At 42.5% G+C, this 23,499-nt stretch overlaps 1 protein-coding gene across 1 annotated transcript; it reads right to left on the bottom strand.

Annotated features, from left to right (window-relative positions):
• Nucleotides 1-2,346: 2,346 nt before the first annotated feature.
• Nucleotides 2,347-21,984, bottom strand: msh2 (mutS homolog 2 (E. coli)). Its single transcript, XM_079577127.1, has 16 exons — nucleotides 21,757-21,984; nucleotides 19,975-20,123; nucleotides 19,228-19,512; nucleotides 18,233-18,379; nucleotides 17,932-18,081; nucleotides 17,573-17,706; nucleotides 15,625-15,824; nucleotides 15,209-15,318; nucleotides 13,907-14,030; nucleotides 13,415-13,565; nucleotides 12,409-12,506; nucleotides 11,758-12,006; nucleotides 8,399-8,603; nucleotides 8,039-8,286; nucleotides 6,440-6,609; nucleotides 2,347-2,565 (listed from the first exon to the last, which is right to left on the bottom strand). Exons 1-16 carry the CDS (start codon nucleotides 21,962-21,964, stop codon nucleotides 2,383-2,385), a joined length of 2,811 nt encoding a protein of 936 aa, XP_079433253.1. The 5' UTR covers nucleotides 21,965-21,984; the 3' UTR covers nucleotides 2,347-2,382.
• Nucleotides 21,985-23,499: the final 1,515 nt, after the last annotated feature.

The following is a 23,499-nucleotide window of genomic DNA, read 5'->3' on the forward strand; positions in this document are numbered from 1 at the left end:
TTTGAGCGAAAAGCGGACTGTATTTGAATGTCTTTTATTTTATTATATTATATTATTATATTATTTCCTTAGCCTCCCTTCACCCCTCTCCAGTGACGCAGAGCCTCGTGGTCCCAGTGCTCGACTTCTTTCTGTGAAAGAGTTTAACACTAGCCCTCTCCTCGGTGAGGGCAGTTGTACAGTGTGCGTGTGTTTGTTGTGTGTATTGTGTTAATGCAGTCAGTGTTTTGTGGAGAGGCGTCAGGAGGAGGCTACAGCTCTGTTTCACTGGGACACGAGGCCTGTGCCCTGCCCCCTGCCCCTGTATCGTGGTGACTGTGGCTCTCATGCGGCCTGGATCGTATGCATGTACCATAACATCTAGACTTAATATATTGTGAAGTATTCAATAACCATTATGTAGATGCTAGTGGAATTCAAAAAGGGGTATACTTTCTTAGAAAGACAAAAAAGAAACAGGAAACTGGCCATTTCTAAGAAAATAAAACTTTATTAGTTCAGTTGTGTTGTGTGGACATTTGTAATGCAATCCACATGGTTTTAAACACGGTTGTGAACAGAAGTTTTTATGTTTGAGAAAATGCTTTGTCCAAACGGTGCTAAATGATTTCGGGATGTCAAATCCACTTCATTTGTATAGCATATTTAAACAACAAAGATCTCCCACAGTTAATGCTGGCTGTGTGCTACATAATTTCATTTAAACCAAGGAGTCGTTAATCTTTTCAGATTGAAAACCCTTTTACTAAACTGAATGAAAACCCCAAGATTGAACGTCGTCCACCATCCGGATCAGTGTAAATGTTGATTAATTCAGGAGTGCAAAACCACTCGGTCAATTCAGGGACTGAATGAGGGACAGTTTGAGAACCACTGATGTCTACAATTTCTGAAACAATCCTTAAATGGACAGACTAATTATTAAATCTATGATTTTTCTCCCGTTTGTAGAGATTAGTGGGTCCGATTCAGCCCCATCCATTGTAATGGTTCCTAGTCGTTATATGGCTGCTCAATCTCCTCCTATGAAGCATGTGTCTTAAAATGGCAAAAAGGCACAAAGCCCCGCACTCATGGGGCGAGCAGAGCCTCCACAGAGATCCAGAGCTTGGTTGACAGTGAACTGAAAAGGCTTTTTTTGTGCTGATGTACAAAATATGTCGCCTAGTGTTATCATATGGGTCAAAAAATAACTCTTTGGAGCCAAGCTTTGGGGAAGGTCAAAGTGCTCATTGAACGCCGTCTATCAAGTATCTTTTGGAGTCACCCTGGCCACCAGGGGCGGTACTACAGCAATGTCAGCTCCCTGCCATGAGGACCATAAAGAGCTTCCTTGCCCTTTGGTCAAGCTACACGTGGGGCCGTTTAGGTCTATATCTGAGCCAAATCGTACACTTTGTGGTACAAGCGCCAATATGGATGTAGCTTAGGGCCCCCTCTTTCGGAAAAGCACGATGGCCACCTAAAAAATTAAAGATGGCAGACATGCAGTTACTAATACTGTGATTTTTGCATTTAGACATGTCACTTTGCAATGAGTCTATATCATATTAGTTTCACATTTGAAACTGAATTATAGAAATACATTTTTTTCACAATATTCTGAGTTTCACCTGTATAGCCTACAACTAATGTTAGCAAATGACTAACAGAAGTTGTTTTAAATGTGCTCTACAAATAAACTTGAATTAGTAAAACATACTAAACAATTTGTTGAAATATTAATAGGGCTAATTAGATAGCGCTTGGGGCACTACACGATGGTTTAACTACAGTAGTAACTATTGTAGCGATAGCCGACACTAATGCCATGCTGAGTTCAGTGTTGTCTCCAGTGTGGCTTGGTTGTGAAGCCACTCTTAATTATTTGTTAAAATGAAGTTAACTGTTCCACATATTAGTGTTCAACATGTTTCTGCATGCAATTATTAAGTCAAATATACTATGTGAAACTCATTACACCCATTAAAACAAAATTATACGATAAAGGGGTTCCTAAGCTACATCCATACCAAATGTGGTGCTTGAACTACAGAGGGCACGATTATCTCAAACGGCTGCACTAATGAATCAACTTGGGACTTTTCTGATGCAGTTGCTTTGAAATAGGCTAAGTGAAAAGTTCAGAGAGACTATACATCTAGGGCTTGACATTAAAACAGCTGAAAACTGTTGGGTAGTATTTTAGCCATCTTAGTTTTTAGTTTAATTCTTGGATCTGATTTTGTACATGAAGAAAATTAAAAACACAGTTCACCTATTGGTCTATATTTCAAAGTTGAAAAAAAGAGTTACTATGCACTACATTTGACAAAAGGGAAAAAAAACTTGACAATTTAACTTTTATTGAAAAAAAATACAAAACTTCTTTTTTTACACTACTTATGAGCTCACAGGACTTTTATTTGAGGATCTTTTGAGGATCTCTGAGATGTAGCTGTTGTTTTTCGCCTCCAGTTCATCTTTCATCCTCCTCAGCTCAGTCTTCACCGCCGCGTCGGCCATGTTGCCAACAGGAAGTGACTTCACCTTCTCCAGGAAGTCCATGATCAACCCTTCACCGACCTGAAACGAGAAAATGGTTACAAAGTGAAGAACTGGCCTGATTTCACATTCCATGACGTCTCTTGTCAGGGCTGAACAATCGAAAAATCACAATTTGGAAGCTTAAAATTAACAAATCACCACGACTGCAATTATTTAGGCATTCCAATACCTTTCACAAACAATGTATTCCTTTTGTATGTTTAGAAGCCGCATTATAGGCAATCACAAACACGTCATGAAAATAATTCTAGACAGGAACGAGACAGAGGTCAAAAGAATCCTAGATGTTTTGGAAAGGTTTGCTTGAATACAGGATGACGATCTTGCCGCTGATATAAAGGATTAGGTTCAACATTTATCATTTATAGCAACTATGTAAATTAACTTTGCATAGCATTGCAGGTTATCGTTGCAATGACGGTTCTTTAGTGATTTCTTCGAAGCACTGTGCCAGAGACGGTTTAACCACACTCTTGAAAAGTGCCTTCACTCTGCGAGTCGTGCATCACCGTCTCAAAGCGGCTCATTGTTTCAGAGCGTTTCAGTTTTGAGCCATGAGGAGCTAAACCACAGATGTTTTCTGGTTATCATAGAAAAGCTAAATCATCGACTGCACTGGGTTTCGCTTCTAATCACAGCAGCTTCTTCTTAGTTCTTTAGGTCAGAAAAGAAACTTTCGCCCAAACTGGAGAAGTGGAAATAAGACCCAGGCTCCTCCCAGCAGGTAGAGGGAGCCAAAACTGCCAAACATCCTTAATCAAGTCGTTTAGACCCATTGACTCAGCTGTAGAGCAGAACAAAGCCTTGCTAGTTGAGTGATGCTGTAGACGACCCATTAGCTGTACCAAAAGGCTAATGGGTGGGGTTGTTCACCTGCTCTCAATAGGTGTGTTTAAGATTAAATGCGCCTCGCCTCAATTCCAGACGAGACCAGGCGGTGGCGTCCGAGGGCGGAGAAAGGCGCCTCTAATCATGTCAAGACACATCTCAGCCCCGAGAACAGAGAGGAGCCTCGCGTTGGTTAGAAAGAGTTTGTGAATAAAACTATTTTTAAAGTTTCTGAACGCATGTGTGATTCTCCCACTCACCACATAGACGCCCCATCGCTACAGTAAAAATAACTCTCCTCTTACAGTTTAGGATTAGAATAATAAACTTATGCTTAATTAAATGTAGGCCATATGTTGAACACACTGGCACTTTCTGTCAAATATGAACCCTGTGAAGCATTTCTGCAGATTAAAGTAGATCTCTGATGAGAAAAAGGGAGGCAGGAGGCTGCGGAGCGTCAGGGCAACACGTTTCTGATCTAAACACAGCTCAGATCCAATCATCTGTCAGTCCATTGTCAGCGCACGTGTTTACAGCACTTCATTTCCCACAATCCCTTTGGCCTTTGTAGTTCAGGCAGCCTACCCAAGGCGCTCCAGCTGCCTCGGTCTCACAAGAATACCGGCACCGTCGCACAGGTTGCGTCAGAGCGAGGCAGTGCCATCTTGGACACGAATCTGACCGGCATGCACCACTCGCCTGCAGCGCCTCTCTCATCTTAAACACACCTATTAAGTTTAAGTGGTGACGTCACAGCTCTACTTCCGGGTTTGCATAGCCCGACATATGCGCGAGAAACTACAAAAAACTCAACAGAGTTACTGAACATACTTATTTATCAGGCCCATTCTGTTGTCTCACAAGGATAGCTTCCTTGACTTCCCTTTTGAACCACCTCTTCTTTTGAAGAGAGGTTGCTTGATTTCACCGATAGTGCTCACTCACTGCAACCGTCCTGACACTGTATAGAGTAAACTACATTATTCAGCTTGAAGCTCGGTGTCTTGTCTTTAGGATGGTCTAACTTCTGCCTGTGTTTACTGGTTTGAAATACAATAGGATCTTGTTTTGTCTGAAAATCCTCTGTAGCATTTCTTCAGATGCTCTTCTTCCCTCTGCCATTGTAGGTACTTGCTGGGCAGTGTTCTTATTACTTGAAGAGGGTGGTTTGAATCAAAGAGCCGGTATTGATCTGTGCGTGGGGGTTTCCTGTAGACTTCAAATGATCACAACAAAGTCCAGGAATGCTAAGTGATTATCCTTGGCCTCCTGTCGTGTGAACTGAATGTTAGGGTGTGCTGCATTGATGTGACCCATGAACTTTCTGGTTCTTACTTTGGCGATGTGACCAGTATGCTGCATTTTCCCATTCCCATTTTTCTACGCCTGGCGGTGGGAAACGTATGGAGCGACAGCAAACAATCGGCTAAATCAGCTCCGACTGAAACAACAAGCCCATCACTGCTGTTCTTGGGTTGGTTTTATGACTGTATATTAGGCGTATTTAAAGATCATCAATAAGCAGCAACACTATTGGCCTTGCAGGCGTTGATAAATTGTGTTTTCTATTAAGCATTAACCTAGAAATGTCTTATTTTATGTTTTTGGGTCCCCTTGGCAGGGACGTGCACAGGTAGAGCCCAGGTGGTGCTCAAGTACCTGCCCCTTAAGTGCCCTTCTCAAGACCTGTTTTTTTTTCCCTACCCAATATTAAGTATTAATTCTTTTATTATTCTTTGATATTTGCCCTACGAAGCCAACATGTGCTGAAAGTACAGTTTTAATGTTCAACAACTTCAACTCGCGCTTCATTCCTCCTCTGCCTCTCGCTGACGCTCCTGATCCCAGAAGGGCAGCGGTGCTGTCCCCGCGTTTCCCCCGTTTGGGAAGATGGTACAGCCCATCTCTGTAAGATGCGGGAGTAAAGTAAACTGTAAATCCAATAACTTTATGATGATTATTAAGGGGAAAGGACACTAAAGGACACTAAAGGGCCGTCAGGGCGAGGACGTCAGCGCCACCACGCGTGTCGAGACCATCCGGACAAAGTCAGAGGTAAGAAGTCAGTAACTTTAGCGGTTCATTTTGTTGCGCTATAAAATGTTCTGAAATGAGCTGTATTATTCAGACTAAGTCAGGGCTGAGCGTAGACCAGGGCCAGAGCAGAGTGAACTGAGCTAAGGAGACAGAACGGTGAGGAGATGCCTGGGTTCTGGACACTGTGCATCTGTGTGAGGAGCACAGGAACATGAACAGCCCAGGATTGTTTTTTAACATATTTTTGACAATATCAAAAACATCCATGTCATGATATTGACAGATGTTTTAAGTGTAGGCTATAGTACATTTGCATCATTTATTTGTATTTGTGCTAGACTTCAGTGCAGAGCAGAGCCTTGTGATAGTCCTACATCGTCCTCTAAAGTCTATGCAGTTTACCATTAGGTTCACATAATTGGACATTTTATGTTGCTGTGTTAATCAATGGTCGGTTAGTCTCACTAATTACAGAAAAATCACTTTTTTTGTCTTTTTTTGGGGGGTTGAGCACCTGCCCCTGAAAATGCCTGTGCACGCCACTGCCCCTTGGTAACACCAAGCCGACCAAATCCTTGAGAATACCACAGGCCTGGCAATCCTGGAAATGACAATAAAAAGTTGATCGAAAGTAAATTTAGCTGTAAATGTGGCTCAACGTAAAACAATGAATGCACTAACTAAACACAACACTGGAAACCGCATTACGATTATCAGTATAATGGAAACTATTCAAATGTCATACGGCCTTATCTGTCTACCGTCAGTGCTGTAGGCTGAACATCACAAGAACTGAGCGGATCCAAGTGAATTTCACAGCTTTATTTCAGGTGTTTGTGTAATATGTCAAAGTCTAATGTCTCTTTAGACACACTTCACGGGTCGCATCATATGAACTGACACAATAAATGTCGGGCAGCTTCCAAGAACTACAAAAGACTCAAATTCCAAGAAAGCGTCGCTTCCTTTAGCTGTGCCATAACGACAACTTCACAAATATCGAGCAGAAGTAAAAATGTATTACTTGTTTGTCGGTGCGTCTCCTCTTGGCCTCTGGTCCCTCGTCAGACTCTGGTTCGGTGAGCTCCTGAAACTCCTCCAGGTCTTCAGCCTTCTCCCTCGCCGCAGCCACCACCGCCGCAGGGAAACAGGCCAGCTCTGCCACATGGATCCCAAAACTCTGGTCGCACACGCCTAGAGACATGTGGTTCATTTCAGTGATTAATAGCGCCGTTCTATTTACTTTAACGCAGGTTTCAGCAGGACAGTACAGTGTGAAAGGAGGTAAAAGGACAGAGCAAACAGTAATGGGTCTCAGGGCGGCGCAGAGGTTGGCAGAGTCGAGGGTCTTTCGAGTACCCGATCAAAATCACCGGTCTGCGCTGCGTAAAAGAAAAGCTGCTCCGCAAAGACACAGTATTTATTTTACTTCTTTGCTGCCTTCACTTAGTCCTTAACCCTCACCTAAACCAAGGACATTTTCTCCAGTTTTACCCAAATCTCAGGCTGGCCTAAAATCACAAGTTATATTTAGTCTGGGGACCAGCACTTTCTCGTAGGAGAGGTGTGGTTTACGATCGTCCATAGCCGTTTATTGGGCGCCACAAATGTCTATCATATTCGTCTGCACGTAGCCAATCGTATCAGCGTATCGATGATGCATGACGTACCCGCTGTAAACTTTCGAGCTAAACTGTTTAGAACACGGTCTAAAGCTTGATCGAAAGATGGAGTCGCGTCTGCTGCGGTCATGTTGGATCCGTAAATTTATATATATATTTATCCGTATACAAAGCTTCCATATGTCAAATAGCTCGTCATCATCTTGCCGTCCCTCCTCGTTCTGTGGTTGGTTCCCAAATCCATGCGAAAATGTCGGCCATGGTGCCCAGGCTGTGGGATTGTGATTAAAAAGTTCACACACAAAAAAAAAAAAAAAAAATCACAGAAAAAAGTCACCAGACGGATGATGAAAAAGCAACAAATAAACGACGAAAACACAACAACAAAAAAAGCGACAAAAACGTTTCGAAAATGTGACAAAATAGTTGCAGTTTGTTTACCAGCACGATTAGTCATGTGCTTTATTACCTTCTTTTTTTTTTACAGGTTGTTGTCATTCACACGTGTGGTATTGGACTGGTATTCGGTGTCGGCAGATCAACTGAGCCCAGGCATCACATTGGAATAACAGCATGTGCAGAGGCTTAAACCGGTCAGCTTTTGTGCTGCACATGTTGGTTTTATACAGGGGGTATAAAGCTCACACTTTGTTGGTTAGAAAATGTAATATTGATCCAAAACAGCAAAACATCCAGTAGTTTCACTCCCTGGCTTTGAAGAAATCTCCCTATGAGCCCGTCACGCTCCCCGTTGCTGCGCAGCTGTTTTAATAAAGCTAAGAAAAGCCACTGTAGAAAACTCAGATACTCAAAAATGTGCAAATCACAGCTCCGGGTATATTTTGATGAGAGAGCCTTGCAACATAGTAAAAAGCATAATACTTCCCCTTTATGAAAAATAAAATAATACAGAGACACTGATGTATGCTCACATCTTCAGTGTCACTCGTCTACAAACAATATTTGATCAGTAATTTGTGTTGACCTTGGCCTGTACTGACCTGGCTTGACCTTGTAGAGCATGGTGAGCGTGTCGTGAGAGGTGAGGGCGGTCACGTGCAGGTTGTGGACGGTGCCCTGCTGGTTTGCGAGGGCCGTGAGCTCGTGGAAGTGCGTGGCGAACAAGCAGAAGCAGCCGATCTTTGAGGCGATGTGTTCACTGATGGCCCAGGCCAATCCAAAGCCGTCGTACGTGGACGTCCCTCTGCCCAGTTCGTCTATAATGATCAGGGAGTTTTCCGTTGAAGAACTGGAGAGAGAAGAAGATCGTTTCTCTTACTTGGGTAAATATTTTGTCTCCTCTACACCATTTTGTCAAGAAAAAGAAAACCATCTGTTTTCTGTATCGCCACAATTGTTACCGTAAAATAGCCGCCGTCTCCAGCATCTCGGACATGAACGTGGACACTCCTTTGACCTGACTGTCCCCGGCTCCGACTCGGGCCAAAACGCTGTCGATCACGCTGAGCTCCGCCCTCTCACACGGGACAAAGCAGCCGATCTGAGCCATGAGCGCGATCACCCCCACCTGACGGATGAACGTGGACTTGCCGCCCATGTTGGGACCTGGACAAACAAAATAAGAAACGGCAGTCCGGGTTACAGGAGAAATCTCAATTGACTTGATCTCTTTGAAAGATAGCAACTAAACCAGGTACAAAGAACACTTCATGCAAACTGCACACAGAAAGCCCACACATGGACTAAAAATAAAATATATTTCTTTCTCCACAGTATTCTGCATACAAATTTAGATAAAATCACTCATTGGGTTGTGGTTAGGCAACCAAAGTCACATTTTTTTAGAGCCTTTTTTTTTTTTTAGTCAGCCGTTTCAGCTGACCTTTTAAAAATTACCACAATGATAATTACCTTTTAATATGCAATGTTCATTTTAAAAAAATCCATCATGCTAATGGTTCTCAACTGGAACCATAAGTGGATTGTGGAACCATTGTCAGACCCAAAAAAGTCAAAATTGATCAACAAAAGTTTAATGGGGCAACAGTGGCTCAGATGGCAGAGTGGGTCGTCCAGTATGCGACGGGTTTGCAGTTTGAATCCCATCCCATGTGTGAAGATTGTTGTGTACTTGGGCAAGACAATTCACACATCTTGTCTAAGTGAATGCGATTATTATTAAACATTAATAATGAAAACCTTAGTCTTTAAAAAATACTGATGCAGTTTCTTCATTCTGATTTCAAGCTTAGGCTTATTAAATGCTTAAGGCAGTATTTTACATTTTACAGTAAACTCTTATTTGGGTCACGGCCTGTTGTCCCAGGGGGATCGTGGGTTATGATGCTTTACCACTTGATTACGCTTCTCCAGGAGAAACTATATTGTTTGAAGTCGAATTCATATTTTTGTCAAAGTCACTTAAACCAGTCCATGGTCCCTGTAATCCCTGTAAATTAGCCATTTTATGCTCACTACTGCCACCTCAGGTCATATGTGTAACTGCACATTCTATATTAAGCTCGTGCATGACAGCAATTCGGACCCGAAGTAACACCTTTTTGAGTGACAGTGCAGGATTTTAGAGGCAGTTGTGGTGAACAGGTCTGGGCTCATTCTACACATTAGGACATTGTTGGAACTAGGGTTGTGCCGATGGACGATGTCATCGTCCATCGGCGATGGATGAGCAACATCACGATGGAGAGACACCATCGTGATGCCACGCCCCCTCCTGTCAGAAACACGCACTGGTCTTCTGTAGGCCTTGTAAACCTACAAACTGTACAGGGATTGCACTGTCAATTAAATCACGGATGTAACTAATATGCGCGCTAGCGTCAGTACCTGCCAGAAGCCACGATGTGTTGGCCGTAATTATTAACGAAAAGACGCTGCGCTGCTCTAGTTCTGACGCGCGGGGCTCTCTCTCTCTCTCTCTCTCTCTCTCTCTGCAGCTCAGTTTAACAGCGCGTGGTTTTGCTTTACTTTGCTGCGTATTGAAACTTAAACCGTTTTAAAATGACGAGAATGGCTCTCACATCGGAGCTAGCTGAGCGCACGGACTATTTTCACGAAGGACCGAGAGAGGAAAGAGAGAGGGGGGAAAGAGGTGGTGCAGGAGTTAAGAGGTTACGAGCAGACGGACCGGGCGGCGCGTGGAGCCACTTCAAAAATGTGAGCTACGACGCAAACTTCAAAATATTGTCCCGTTCACCCACTGTTTCTTAAACATTACGTTAAAACTGAGCAAATGCAAATAATAAGCTCCGATTTACATTTGTATTAGTGTGATAAGAGCCTTGGTATTGAGGAGTTGACGCTCTGAAGTCGTTCTTCTCTCAGACTTTACGCACGAGTTTTAGCACATTTCTTTTGTAAAAGTCGTGTTCTGTGACTCTGTTCAGATCGTGTTTAGTTTAGATCCATTTATCCTGCAATCTCACATTTTCCTAACATACATAGTAATATGCAGCTTCTATATAGGCTATTGTCTTTTAAAAAAAATGCTTATAATGAAAAATGGACGATATCATCGTCCATCACGATGGTTCACTGTAAACATCGTCAACGACCAATTAAGGGGACATCGCCCAACCCTAGTTGGAACATGTAGTGGGAGGAAAATACATAATTTTGTATAGTCCCTTTAAATATCATCTTAAACATACTTTTTAAGACTTTGTCGACCTCGCACCACCTTTAAGTTGCAACTTAACTCGTTGCTTTCAAAAGTTCCCAAAGTAAACATTTAGGCCCACATGACATTAGATTGTACAAACCACTGAAAACCTATTTATGTTATTTAGCTCTATTGGTTTATATGGCTGTTTCATTTGTCTTAATGAGCTTCTTAAAAAGCTTTGTGAAAGCCTTAGGCCACTTTGTATCCTCCAGAGTGTAAGCATGGAGGTGTTTTGGGAAATGAGCACAAACTCTGAGCGGCTAATCCGACTCACTTCACCAAATAAACACAGGAGGGTCAGGTCCAGCTCAAGAGCAAGTTGCTCTAGGATTTCTAGATCGTAAAATAATAAAGGCTAATGCTTACAAAGATGGGGTAAGACCAAGTGTTTAAGGTAATGCAGTTATTTGTTTCACAGATAAGAGAAGTTCAGCTTCAGTTTTGTTTAGTCCAGTGAGTAGCTTTGGTCCAAGAAACTAAACATAGAATTTGCTTCACCAGGAGAACATTGTTGTGCTGACTTTGAATTGCGAGTCCTATACCCACACAAATGAAAGGTGAAGCCTGTCCCTGTGTTAAAGTATAGAGAGGTATGACATGTCCTGTTCATGGCATTTGTACGATTTCTGTGGTTTCTCCACAGGGTGATGTTTAGAGGGCATTGGATAGGCTTCAGACCCCAGAAACTTAACTGATGATTAGCATTTAGCATTTAGCTCAGTCTTTGACCTCACCCAAATGTGGTCGATGGGTTGAACAGCTTAAAACATCTGGATCGGTCATAATCTGCGATGTTTGATGGCTAAATACTAACTGCTAAAGGAAAAATAAATTGAACAGGCTAATGAACTTGTCAACTGTCTGCATATGGTAGGTTCGAACGCCGCTTCTCCTTTTTATTTATTTTTTACTCTCATCTACATCCAACAATTGAATGGAAGTACTCGGAAAAACTTTGTGTGTTTTAGTCATCATGAATCATCAGTGCCTCTCCATTCAAAAGCCTTAACATTAAAGGGAAGACTGAAATATGAACTGCAGTTTCAGAAACTGTTAGGTAGAAGTGTAAACTACCTGTGATGATGTAGAAGCTGCTCTCTCCCTTTACGAAGCGGACGTCGTTGGGGATGAAGGCGGTGTCAGCGTCCGTCTCCAAACACGGATGTCGGGCCTGGACCAGCTCCAACCTGCGGACGCCGCCTTTGTCCAGGAGTTGGGGTCTGACGTACGGGACGGGGGCAGAGACGGACGCCACGGCAAAACTGACCACCGCGTCCAACTGGGCGATCACATCACTCATGGCCTGAAGAGGGTCCACGTATCCTGCAGTGGCACGGACAGGGAGGCATGAATGAGTTTTTGAGAACGTCCCACAATTGACCACATACACCTTCAAGTTTTCTGACCCTACAGGAATATTTTATTATTTACTTATTACTACTAAAGGACCTTTTTGCTTTGACGTTTCATTACAGCACATTTAAGAGTTTATCAACAGGTTTTCCTCTGACTGTGTGAAGACAGTCAGGTCAATCTCAAAAAATCCTATCTGATTAACTGGTATACAACTGTAACCTCGCAGCTTTTTCCCTGTTCACAAGACTTCAGAAAGAAATGTGCGTCCAATCAGTTTTACCAAAAGGTCACATCAAGTCAAAGTGTGCCAAATGGAGATTCTTTTTGTGTTGTGCGCTGCCGGAGATTGAGGGGCATGTGACTTTGAACCTGAGGCGATGCTGATGATCTCTTTGACGATGGCGTTTTGCGATTCTTCATATTCCTCGCGGCTTTTGGTGTAGCCCTCGTTCAGGGAGCTGAGTTTACTGCAGAGACACGAGTGGGACAGAGGTCAGCCGAGACGAAACGTTACGGATAGATCGATGAAGGTGAGGAAGAGGCCTTGATCCTCAAACGGTGCAGTCAAAAAGAAAACTTGATATATTTGAGGCAGGAAAGTGCATATTCATATCCAAGCAATAAACAAGAAATATAATGGCTAAATAATAGGGCTGGGACAATCCCCTTTTGTCACGATCCGATACGTATCACGATAACCAAGGCCGATCAGATACGCATCTCGATTCAATAAGTATCTGATAAGTATGTTCATAGATACAGACGGCATCTCTGGAATCGGCCATGTATGGTCATGTTTGAAAACTGTTAACAAATGCTGAATTATGAATATAGCTTACAACTAAACAAAGATACAAAGACATGGAGAGGAGCAAAGTGGTTCAAAAGATTGCTACATGTTAGCAGCGTGCTAATGCTATGACTGCCGTTTTTTTACTTCTACAGAACAATCTGCTGTGAGAAAATATCCATATGGACCCGATTTACGCTTGACTCTATTTGTCTGTGATAATTAAGTTCATATTCCAACAGAAAATTACTAAAAAGAATGAAAAATTGTGCTTCCCAAAAGATTTTATTGTCCCCCTCGGCGAGGCCATGGCCCTTTCTATGACGAGATTCCGTCTGTATCTATCTAAAATGTGATTGTTTATTCCGAGTTCACTGGTTCTGTGTGACTGGTTCCTTACTGTAAAGCGCTTCGGGCCTGATAAAGGCAGAAAAGCGCTATATAAGTTGAGTCCATTTACCATTTACCCCTAATGTTTGTGATGTTGTTTTTGGTGTAAAACATCACAGTGAAATCACGTGACACTTAAGGAATGTGTCTGAAAACACTACTAGTTCTGGCTAAAAGAAAGCTCTTTATATTGACCTGTTTGTGAAGCGCACGCCGTTCTTCTGGACGTCCAAAGTGGTGAACTTCTTGTTGTTCCTCAGACTCTTCTCCTCTTTACAGGTGACTCTGAGGTAATAGCCATGAACTGCATTCGACTCCAGCTTCACCGTTTTACCGGCATCGAGTCCTGGACAGACGATAAAAGAAAGATTATACATTCAATTCAAATGTATCCTTATAGAGGCGTTATACTCCTTGTAACATGGTACAAAGTTTGTATAATACCCCCCAGTTTTAATATTCTTTAATAATTGACATTGTTCAACATCAGCAGTAATCTTTGATTCAACTGTCTCCTCAAAGTCAAGTCGAAACCACATGACAAAAGCGTAGCGTAACAGATCTGAGTCTTGAACCTTGTTTGGTCACACCAGCGAATGACGTTCCATCATCAGCAGACCCCGCACTCCTGTCCTGTGCAGTGGGGGCTTATCTTTATCTTCACGGAGGACTGTAGTTAACACTCACCAAGTTCTCTGGCGGCGCTGTTGAGGACACTCTGCATGCTCTTCTCCAGATCATCCATCTTCTCTCTCAGTTCACTCAGCACCGGGTCGAACGAGGCCTTCACCAGAAACTCGTGGTGTTCGATCTTCAGAGAGGAAAATACAAGGAGGAAAAGATGTTTCTAAAAGTGCATAACTAAAGCTTTGTCTAACGTTGAAAGTCGAGATTCACCACAGATTTTGTCACTTAATATACGATTCGTCAGTACCACAAGCATCTCATTAAATTCTCCACATTCTCCAAGTTCTCTGCAGAGTGGATTTCTCCCCAATCTCTAAGCAAAAATAGTGTGATTATATCCTCGGATCAGCTCACGAAACCCAAATGTATGTAGCTTGCATTCCCCGCCTTTACTTTTCTCTCATTGCCAAGTTGCATGTTCATTTAGAAACCAACGTCACTGAATGATTGTAAATTGCTGTACTTTAAGTGAGAGTCCAAAAACATATACTTTGCATGGTTGCTAGCTTCAGGAGGACTAAATATTTGAGTAAACCATGGGTATCTTGATACATTTCTGTATGGTCCACAGGTTGTTCAGTAACAGGCACTTAAAGGAGTACTAAGGAGAAGTTTACCATAATAATGTTAATACAAGTGTTAATGGGATGATTGACGGGTCTTTCATTTCCCCTGGTGTCTCTGGCCAGAAAACCACACTTGCAGCTTTCCCTGCTCCGACCCAGAGACCCAATACACACTAATGGAATCACGAAGAAGAAGCTAACAGGCTAACGGGCAAAGCTAACTGCAGGCTAGCGCCATTTTAGCAGTATTTACAGCCAAGGTTGAGTAAAAAAATATATTTCCATTGTGTAATTGGATGTACAATTTCCCTCTCTCCCTTTGTCTTTTCTATCAGCGTAGTATTTACTCTCACGGACAATTAATGAGTAAAAAAAACGTAACTTGCTACAACACCTGCTAGGGGCATGTGTTACTTAGTACTGCAAAATCCCATGCTACGCTACATTTTTAAGGCCGCACAACGCAACATATTGTGGATCATACTGCTCCTGATGACCAGTTCGACACAGAAAATGCTATGTTTGCTGTGGATAATAAAAAAAGTGGACTCGGATGAAGACCAAACGTATTTCAATCTCAAATTCGACATTCAAGTTCCAGGTAAAGCTACCATCAGGTCCTAGGAGAGATGAGCCGTTCACAGCAAACACACACACTTTTTCGTTCATTTTCTAGGTATTTTTTAACGGTAGAAAATAGTATCTGCACACATGAAGTAAGCAACACTTTTAATACCTGGTTCATGTCCAAAGTCGTCTCGATCATCTCTTGAAATTTGGTGAAGTCGTTCTGCAGGTCTCTGAATGGAGACAGAAACACGGCCTCCAAAAGAACCTCGTAACTGCCTTTAAGAGAGAAAGAAATTGGCTTTTTAGTCTCAAGTGTGATTACAGCAACACAATGTTTGGCTTTGTTACTTCAATGGTTGTACTATAAATTGCCAAAACCTTCCAAACATGACCACAAACCAAACCAAACCAAACCAAACCAAACCAAACCAAAGCTCTTTATTTCAAGTGAATGTAGTGGATTTTAGTTTGATTTCAGAGTAAAAGGTATTTGCATGGTTGATATTTCATTAGGTAATTAGGTCAGTAAGCCAATAATTTCTGTCTCAGTTTAATAATTGCTAATACAAGCGTGGCGTGTACCTGAGTGCCGCTCGAGCGCGCTGATGATGTTGGGGATTTGGTTCACGGCCTGGTGGACCCTGTAGCAGTCCTGCAGCGTGGCCGAGTGACGGTGGAACTTTTTGGCCAAGCGGTGAAGGTCCGGGACGCGCCGCAACAGGTCGTCCTGAAGAGTCTGTCTGAGCTCCGAGTCACTGACAAAACTCTCCACCAGGTCCAGCCTGAGAAGACATGGGAGACACGGGATCATTACTAATTAGAGGGCATGTATCATCATTAAACATTTAGAAGACATCATCCAAATACATACATATTAGGGTTGTGCCGATGGACGATATCATCGTCCATCGCCGATGGATGAGCAACATCACGATGGAGAGCCACCATCGTGATGCCACGCCCCCTCCCGTCAAAAACACGCACTGGTCTTCTGTAGGCCTTGTAAACCTACAAACTGTGCAGGGATTGCACTGTAAATTAATTCACGGATGTAACTAATATGCTAGTTTCAGTAGCCTGCCAGAAGCTACGATGTGTTGGCCGTATTATTAACGTAAAGACGCAGCGCTGCTGTTTCTGACGCGCGGAGCTCTCTCTCTCGCTCTCTCTCTGCAGCTCAGAGTTTAACACCGCGTGGTTTTGCTTTGCTTTGCTGCGTATTGAAACTTAAACCGTTTTAAAATAACGAGAATAGCTCTCACATCGGAGCTAGCTGAGCGCGCGGACTATTCTCACGAAGGACCGAGAGAGGAAAGAGCGAGGAGAGAGAAAGAGGCGGTGCAGGAGTTAAGAGGTTACGAGCTCACGGAGCGGGCGGCGCGTGGAGCGGCTTCAAAAACGTGAGCTACGACGCAAACTTCTAAATATTGTCCCGTTCACCCACTGTTTCTTAAACATTGCGTTAAAACTGAGCAAATGCAAGTAATAAGCTCCGATTTACATTTGTATTAGTGGAGAAGAGCCTTGGTATTGAGGAGTTGACGCTCTGAATAAGTCGTTCTCCTCTCATTACGCACGAGTTCTAACACATTTCTTTTGCAAAAGTTGTGTCCGTGACTCTGTTCAGATCATGTTTAGTTTAGATCCATTTATCCTGCAATCTCACATTTTCCTAGCATACATAGTAATATGCAGCATATATATGTCTTTAAAAAAAATGCTGAAAAATGGACGATATCATCGTCCATCACGATGGTTCACTGTAAACATCGTCAACGGCCAATTAAGGGGACATCGCCCAACCCTAATACATATTAACATATTAAGAAGAGAGTAGAATAAAATAATGTTTTGATTGACAAATACCTCAAGAAACATGTGAAAACTCTCCTCTGACTTGACCTTTTGGGAAGTAGGACATCTACAGCTATTCCTAACAGAGATGTTGCTACTTTCCTTTGACCACAGGTAGCAAAACAAATATCTAAAGTTCTCTTCCAAAGGCTTTATTTTGATAACCCACTTCAAAAAATAACATTGGTTTTAGGTCCGTCTAGTATGGATTGCACGATAAACAATAATATCGTTAATCGCAATAAAAAAATGGGGCAATTAATCGATGGCCACATTTTTTTCCTCATCTAAATTCCTTCTTTGATTACCCACTGCAGAAACAGCTGCTCATTAGCTGCATGGTTTGTATTGATGACAACAGTATAGTACAAAATGTTATACAGTGTGCCTTTAAATACTTGCTTTATGACTCACTCAATATGACACAGCAGACAATGAAGAGGAATATTTAATAATTGCTCAGTCCCCATCATTTCTGCAGTTTCAGTGATTTTTTTTTAAACCATAGGCATATGATAATATCGTTAATCGCAATTATTTTGGCCAAGATTATCGTGACCCCAAATTTCATTATCGTACCATCCCTACCGTCTAGTTGCTTATATGTTGTGGATACATATTGTATTTCAAGAGAAGAGACAAGAATTTAAGGTTTACAATGAATAATAGAGTTTACCTCTCCTCGATCTTCGTTTTGTCCATGAGCGGCTGCTTGATCCACTGGTTCACGAGGCGCTGACCCTGAGGAGTTCTGCATTTGTTCAACAAAGCGGCCAATGAGTGGGCTCCGCTGAGGTCGTCCGGGGAGCCCTGCAAAAGAGCGCATTACTGTTTTCGCAGGGTTTACTTAACGATAACAGCCATGGTAAAGACTACACGATAAGATTGATGGAAAAAAAGGCTGTGTTCAACAACTTCCTTGCATATAGCGATATAAATGTACAGGACAAAAGCAGGCAGTAGCCCAGACTCAAACAGAATAATTGGCTTCTTGTATTTTCTTTTGAGGCTCAGTCCTAGTCTCGTGGTTCTCACCTGGAACAGATTGAGCGCCCGGACGGCAGCATTGTCCAGCCTCATGTACTGTCCCAGCTCCAGCGGTTTGAGGCTGAAGGAGTTAAAGTTGGACTCATCTGAAAGAAGCTCCAAGAACCGCACCACAGCAGCCAAGCAGGACACAGCCACCTGCACACGGGACACACCAACAAGGGCTCGAGGGTAGGGATTTTTGAGTAGCAGCATTTCTTTATAGTTACTTTTAATCTATTCATGCTTCCTGGTTCACTTTTTATACCTAGTACCAGCTCGTAAAAGACAAACCTGACATTCTAAGTACCTGTTTGTCGAGCTCGGGCAGAGTGTTGCTGGCCACGGTCTCTCCTTTCTGGCACCTGAGCAGCCGGTTCAGGTCCTGGACAATGTCTTTGCTGTTGAAATCCGCTCGTTTCCGATCGGAGACCAAGACTCCGCCGCGCTGCACCACCTGAAACCAAAAAAAAAATGCAAGAGCGGAAAGGTTTTTTTAATGAAGGTGATCTCTTTAAGATCAGGCAGCACAGGTGAGTTTAAAGCTGCATTTAGGTCATTTTAAATCAGACAAGTAAGAATAATACAGTCAGAAACCACCAGCAGCACAATCAGACTCTGATGTTCGACTTGATTTTAATACAGTTTAGAGACAGCACAAGTCTCCACAACAATACAACACATCGTGAATTACTTTTATGTTTTAGTTAAAACAATAGAGACTGGATGCCTTTATATTTTGACTTAAGTAGAATTTTAATCTGAGCAAATGTGTTGCTCATGTATGTGTACTTTTACCTAAGGTGAACATATTGTGCATGTGTGTCTTAGAAATATCATTTGGGGAGCCTCTTCACGTGTTATAACTAAAACTATGTTATGCAATTATTTCTCAATGAAATTCAGGCGCTAAAGCTGGTAAAGACTTTCACTGAGGCACCTCCTTCTGGCAGCTGCTTTAAAAAAAAATTAAGACATGATTTACAGATTCAGCACAGCGTGATAAAGCCACTGAGCGCAGAACGTCTCATCACCAATATAATGTTGGATTATGGGCTCTAAAAATGTGGAGAACTGTTTTGGGTTTTAACAATGACACAATTGTACCCTGGAAGTACACAACGACGTGCTGACAAGGTAGAAGAAACAGCTTAATCAAACAGGATTACCCGAGGATTACTCAAAACTGTGTGAATGTTGTGAAATACTACTCCAGGTCTGTCTTTGACAAAGGACCAACGTTTTGCCCTTCTTCCACCACTGATGGTCATAATATCATCTGGGCCAGGCCAGAGAAAAACGTACCTCTCGGAGTTTGCTGCCCTCACTGCTGCACTCCCCTTGAGGGAGCAGACACTCTTTGGCGCTGATTTGGACGAGCAGAGACTCCAGGTTGGAGAAGATCTCGTTGTCTGGGAACTCGCAAACTCCCATGATCCTTTCTGCCGCGTCCACGTACCCCACTCCCACTACGCGCTGCCCGTCTGCGCCAGTGGCATAGCGCACAGCCACCACTCCGGCACATCCCTCTGCTCCGGACAAACCGCCAAACAAGATGTCCTCAAACTGCGTCAAATTACCAGGAGATGCCTACGAAAAAGGATATATTGGGAATTAAATAATGTTGTCAGTTAGGGCTGGATCAAAACAATATGCTCCATTAAACTATGTGTGGAAGAGATGTATGTTTTGAATAAAAAAATGTGAATTAAATTGATATGAAGTAGGAAAATTATGACTAAAATGAAATGTGCTTTTGCTTTAGGCTTTGTCATAAAAAAATATGTGTATATCTCAGTCAGATGGAAGACATCAGGGATTTCAAAAAGGGAGCAGCAAGCATCAGCTTTAATGTTTAAGTAATCAATTGTATACTTAATAATAATTAGTCATAAAGGAGGTACACTCATGGAAAACTTTCAGAGAAAAGAGCAGTATCAACGTCGCTCCAACAACCATTCAAATCAGTCAGATGCAGCTCTCAACACAAGACATGCGCATGAAAACTCAGCGAACAAAGGAAGCAGTAACAATACGAGTGTTCAAAATGACCTTGTACTCGAGTTTCCAGTCCTGCTCTTTGCTGTTCTTGCTCTGATTCTTGTAAACTTCCACGCGATACTGTCTCACCAGCAGCAGGTCTCTCACAAAAGTCTCAAAGTTGAGTTTGTTGAGGACCACGCTCTCCAGTCTGCGGTTCCCTAAAAACAGACAAAAACGTACGGAACATGGTATACATTTAAATGAGATGCTATTATGGGTTTCTTGGAATGGGGCAGCATTTTCAGACACTGTTTACAAATCTTAGGATCCTCCAATGGCAAAACTTGAAAATAGTCATTACAACTATCTAACAATAACGACTTGCGCTTCAAAAGCTTGACAAGCTTCTCAAAGTGCTGCACTGTAGTCATTATTTAGTCCATACGACCAGGGGTAGGCAAGTTTGCTCGGTGGAGGGCCGGTTTTCTTCATCGTCAAAAGACCAAGGGCCAAAAGGACCAATTATACAAAATAATCTGAATTAAGAAAAAACTTGTGCTTGTTCCATTGGCAAGAATAGGTTTTATCTGCTTTAAGGCCAGACCAAATCCACTCAATCTTTAGATTTAATCTCTTAATTCAAGTAGATTTAAGTCATTTCTTAGTATTCTTAGAGTAGTTTTTTAGGATTATAGCCTAAAAGTGTGCTCTGCTAAGACATTTTAAAGGGGGGGTATTATGCAAAATGGACTTTTTCAAGCTTTACATCATGTTATTATGTCATTCCCTCATTAAAAACATGCCTGAAGTGTTGCCTTGGCACATTCACGTATTTTTGAGTAATCTGTAAAAACTCTGATGATGCTCTGATATCCATTTTAGGGATAGGTTTGCCTGAGTCCTCCAAGGAACGCCCCCACCTCCGGGAGACGCCTCCGAGCTTTCGTCACCAGCCGAGTAACCAATCACTGCTCCTCAGCAGAACCCCCTCCCCACTGATGCCACAGACAGAGTGTGGAGGGGACGTGTCGGAAAGGGTCAGAGGTTCTTAAAGAGACAGAGGCCTATTTCAAGACATTCGCTACAGCCATTTTGAGAGAGCAATTTTATACAAGGCAGTTATTCTAATTTACTGCATTTACAGACCAACAGAAGGTTTCTTCATCATTGTAGTGTGATATAGACTGGTACTATGTGACTGAAAAAAGCATAATACACCCTCTTTAAGGAATTTTTACCATTTTTAGAGTACTTTAACATTTTACAATTTAGCATTTGATCTCTGATTTGGGTCATAATATTTCTCAAAATCATCTCGAGGGCCAGAGTTTGATGATGGAGGGCTGATTTTGGCCCCCGGGCCTGACGTTGCCTATCCCTGCCATACTATGTGGTGGTAAACTACTGTAGCCACAGCTGCCCTGGGTAGACTGACAGAGGCGAGGATGCTAAACAAATCTAATCTGCCTCATCAGCCTCCACGACTCATAAACTTGATTGACACCAGCAAAGTAGGTAAGGTGTCTTGCCCAAGGACAGTAGGACATAATGGAGCGGGATTGAAACCACCAACTGTCCTCAGATCCACTGTCTACGTGTAAACTTACAGCAGCCCAGACAGGTGATATGGTTATGCAGTAAGTTTGAAATTCTGACTCAAAGCTATATCAGCATTTGCCCTGTCCTATGTCTGAGCTTGCATTATCTGTAGTTGCAACGACTTATAATAGTACCCCAATGCATTTGACAGCGTGTTTCATGAACGTATAACTGGTGCTACATGGATCTGACAGGACACAGGTGTTGCTTTGCTCAGAGTTGAGCTCGTGAGCCACACTTAGCCGCAGTTACCTGAGCCCAGATACTTCAGAACTCCATTGGTCTTGAAAACCTCTTTCGCTGCAAACGTGGCGTCTTTTCCGTGCACAGTGTAGTAGTCGTTACGGTCAAATACTCTGAATGTGGTGCTTGGCTTCTCGGACATGGAGAAGTAGAAGCTGAGGAAGCCGCTTTCAGTTGCGCTGTCCATGGACAAGTTCTGCTTCGGCTGCACCGCCATGCTGCAATCTCCCGCGTCGACCGCGCAGGACCCGGAAGTGGCGTTGCAGAGGGTTTCCGTGGCAACGTGTATGGTACCGGGGAAATGCATTTTGGGAAAAGCTAAATATATTTTTTCCCTCCTTAATTTAATCAGTGATTGACAGATGCACGGCACATGCATGGCGTAAGGCAAAAAATAAAAAATCCTTGGTGATGCGTAAACAAGCAGCAACTTCCCCCTCTCTTGGTACAACTGCGTTTTCTGCGAAATGCATTTATGGTTACTGGATGCTTTTGTGCGTCTTTGTCGTGTTTTTGTGGGGTTTAGCAGATTTGTTTGATTTTTTACTGCCAAGAGTCCATAATGGTCCAGAAGTAATCAGTGAACATACAATTTAAGAGCTCAAGACATTTGGGACCTACACATTTCTTCTGAAGAGGCACCAACAGTCTCCCACACCTCCAGCACAGTGGAAGCATCACAAGGTGTTACAGGAAACCAAAAATATTGCCTTTAGAGTGTGCCACGTTCATATCACTGGCAAAAGCAGCAAAGTGAGTGATGTGTTAAGAAAAATTACGTAATTGTCAAAGCATTTCATAATAGAATCATTGTTCCAAACAAAATAAAATTGTTCCTGGCTCCGCCTTATAGTTAATGTTCTTTACCTTTGAAGGCTACATTAGGTCAACCCTAAGACCACCCTTTAGGAGCATGCGCTTCAGCTGGATGATCCAACACCAGCGCGTTTGGCCATAATCACATGTCACCAACTGCTATACAAAATGCAATTTAATAAAATTGAACATGCAGCTATGTTACAATATTTATTGCATGCACAGTTAACTACTGAAGGCATATGGGAAGGAAATTGACTCTTGCATACACCAATATTTTGAATTTGCTTTATTCGACAATCGTTTCATGAACATTACAGACAATAGTTAAAAACACATTTAAAACCAATCACCAATGCCTTTCACGTTTCAGACGTCATTAGCACCGGATAAGTTTTAGTGTGCCGCACAGTTAACAAATTTCCAAGAATGCTTTAAAAATGTCAAAGTACAATAGCTAATCACTTTCCAGCAGACATTTGAACATTGCCTAGAAATTAGATCATAGATTCAATATACTGCAATACCCTTGCACAGTGACAGAAGTTTAACATGTTCATTTAATTGCAATACATGACCACTATCCACAGTTAAGCTGTGAGCACTGTGGTGTCGAGGGTGGTGATATTTAGGTTGGTGGCGTTGAGGATGGTGGCATTTGAAACAGGCAAATACTTAAGTGTGAGAAATCTGCCAACAATTGCTAAACTGAGGATTACCACCACCAGCAACAACGCCAGGCCACGGCGCTGAATGAGCTGCTTTTGGGACAGGACATCTCCCACAACTGTGACTCCACCGGTCAACACTGGGTCGTTCAGAGCGTCTGCAGCATTGGGTCCTGTAGACAGAAAACGTCATCCGAAAGGTGGATCAAAGCAAAATTAGACTCACTGTTGCATAAGTGACTACATTCTAGATTTGTTGGTGTTGCAA

Source organism: Gobius niger (genome assembly GCF_951799975.1).
Source record: "Gobius niger genome assembly, chromosome: 19".
Lineage (NCBI taxonomy): Eukaryota > Metazoa > Chordata > Actinopteri > Gobiiformes > Gobiidae > Gobius > Gobius niger.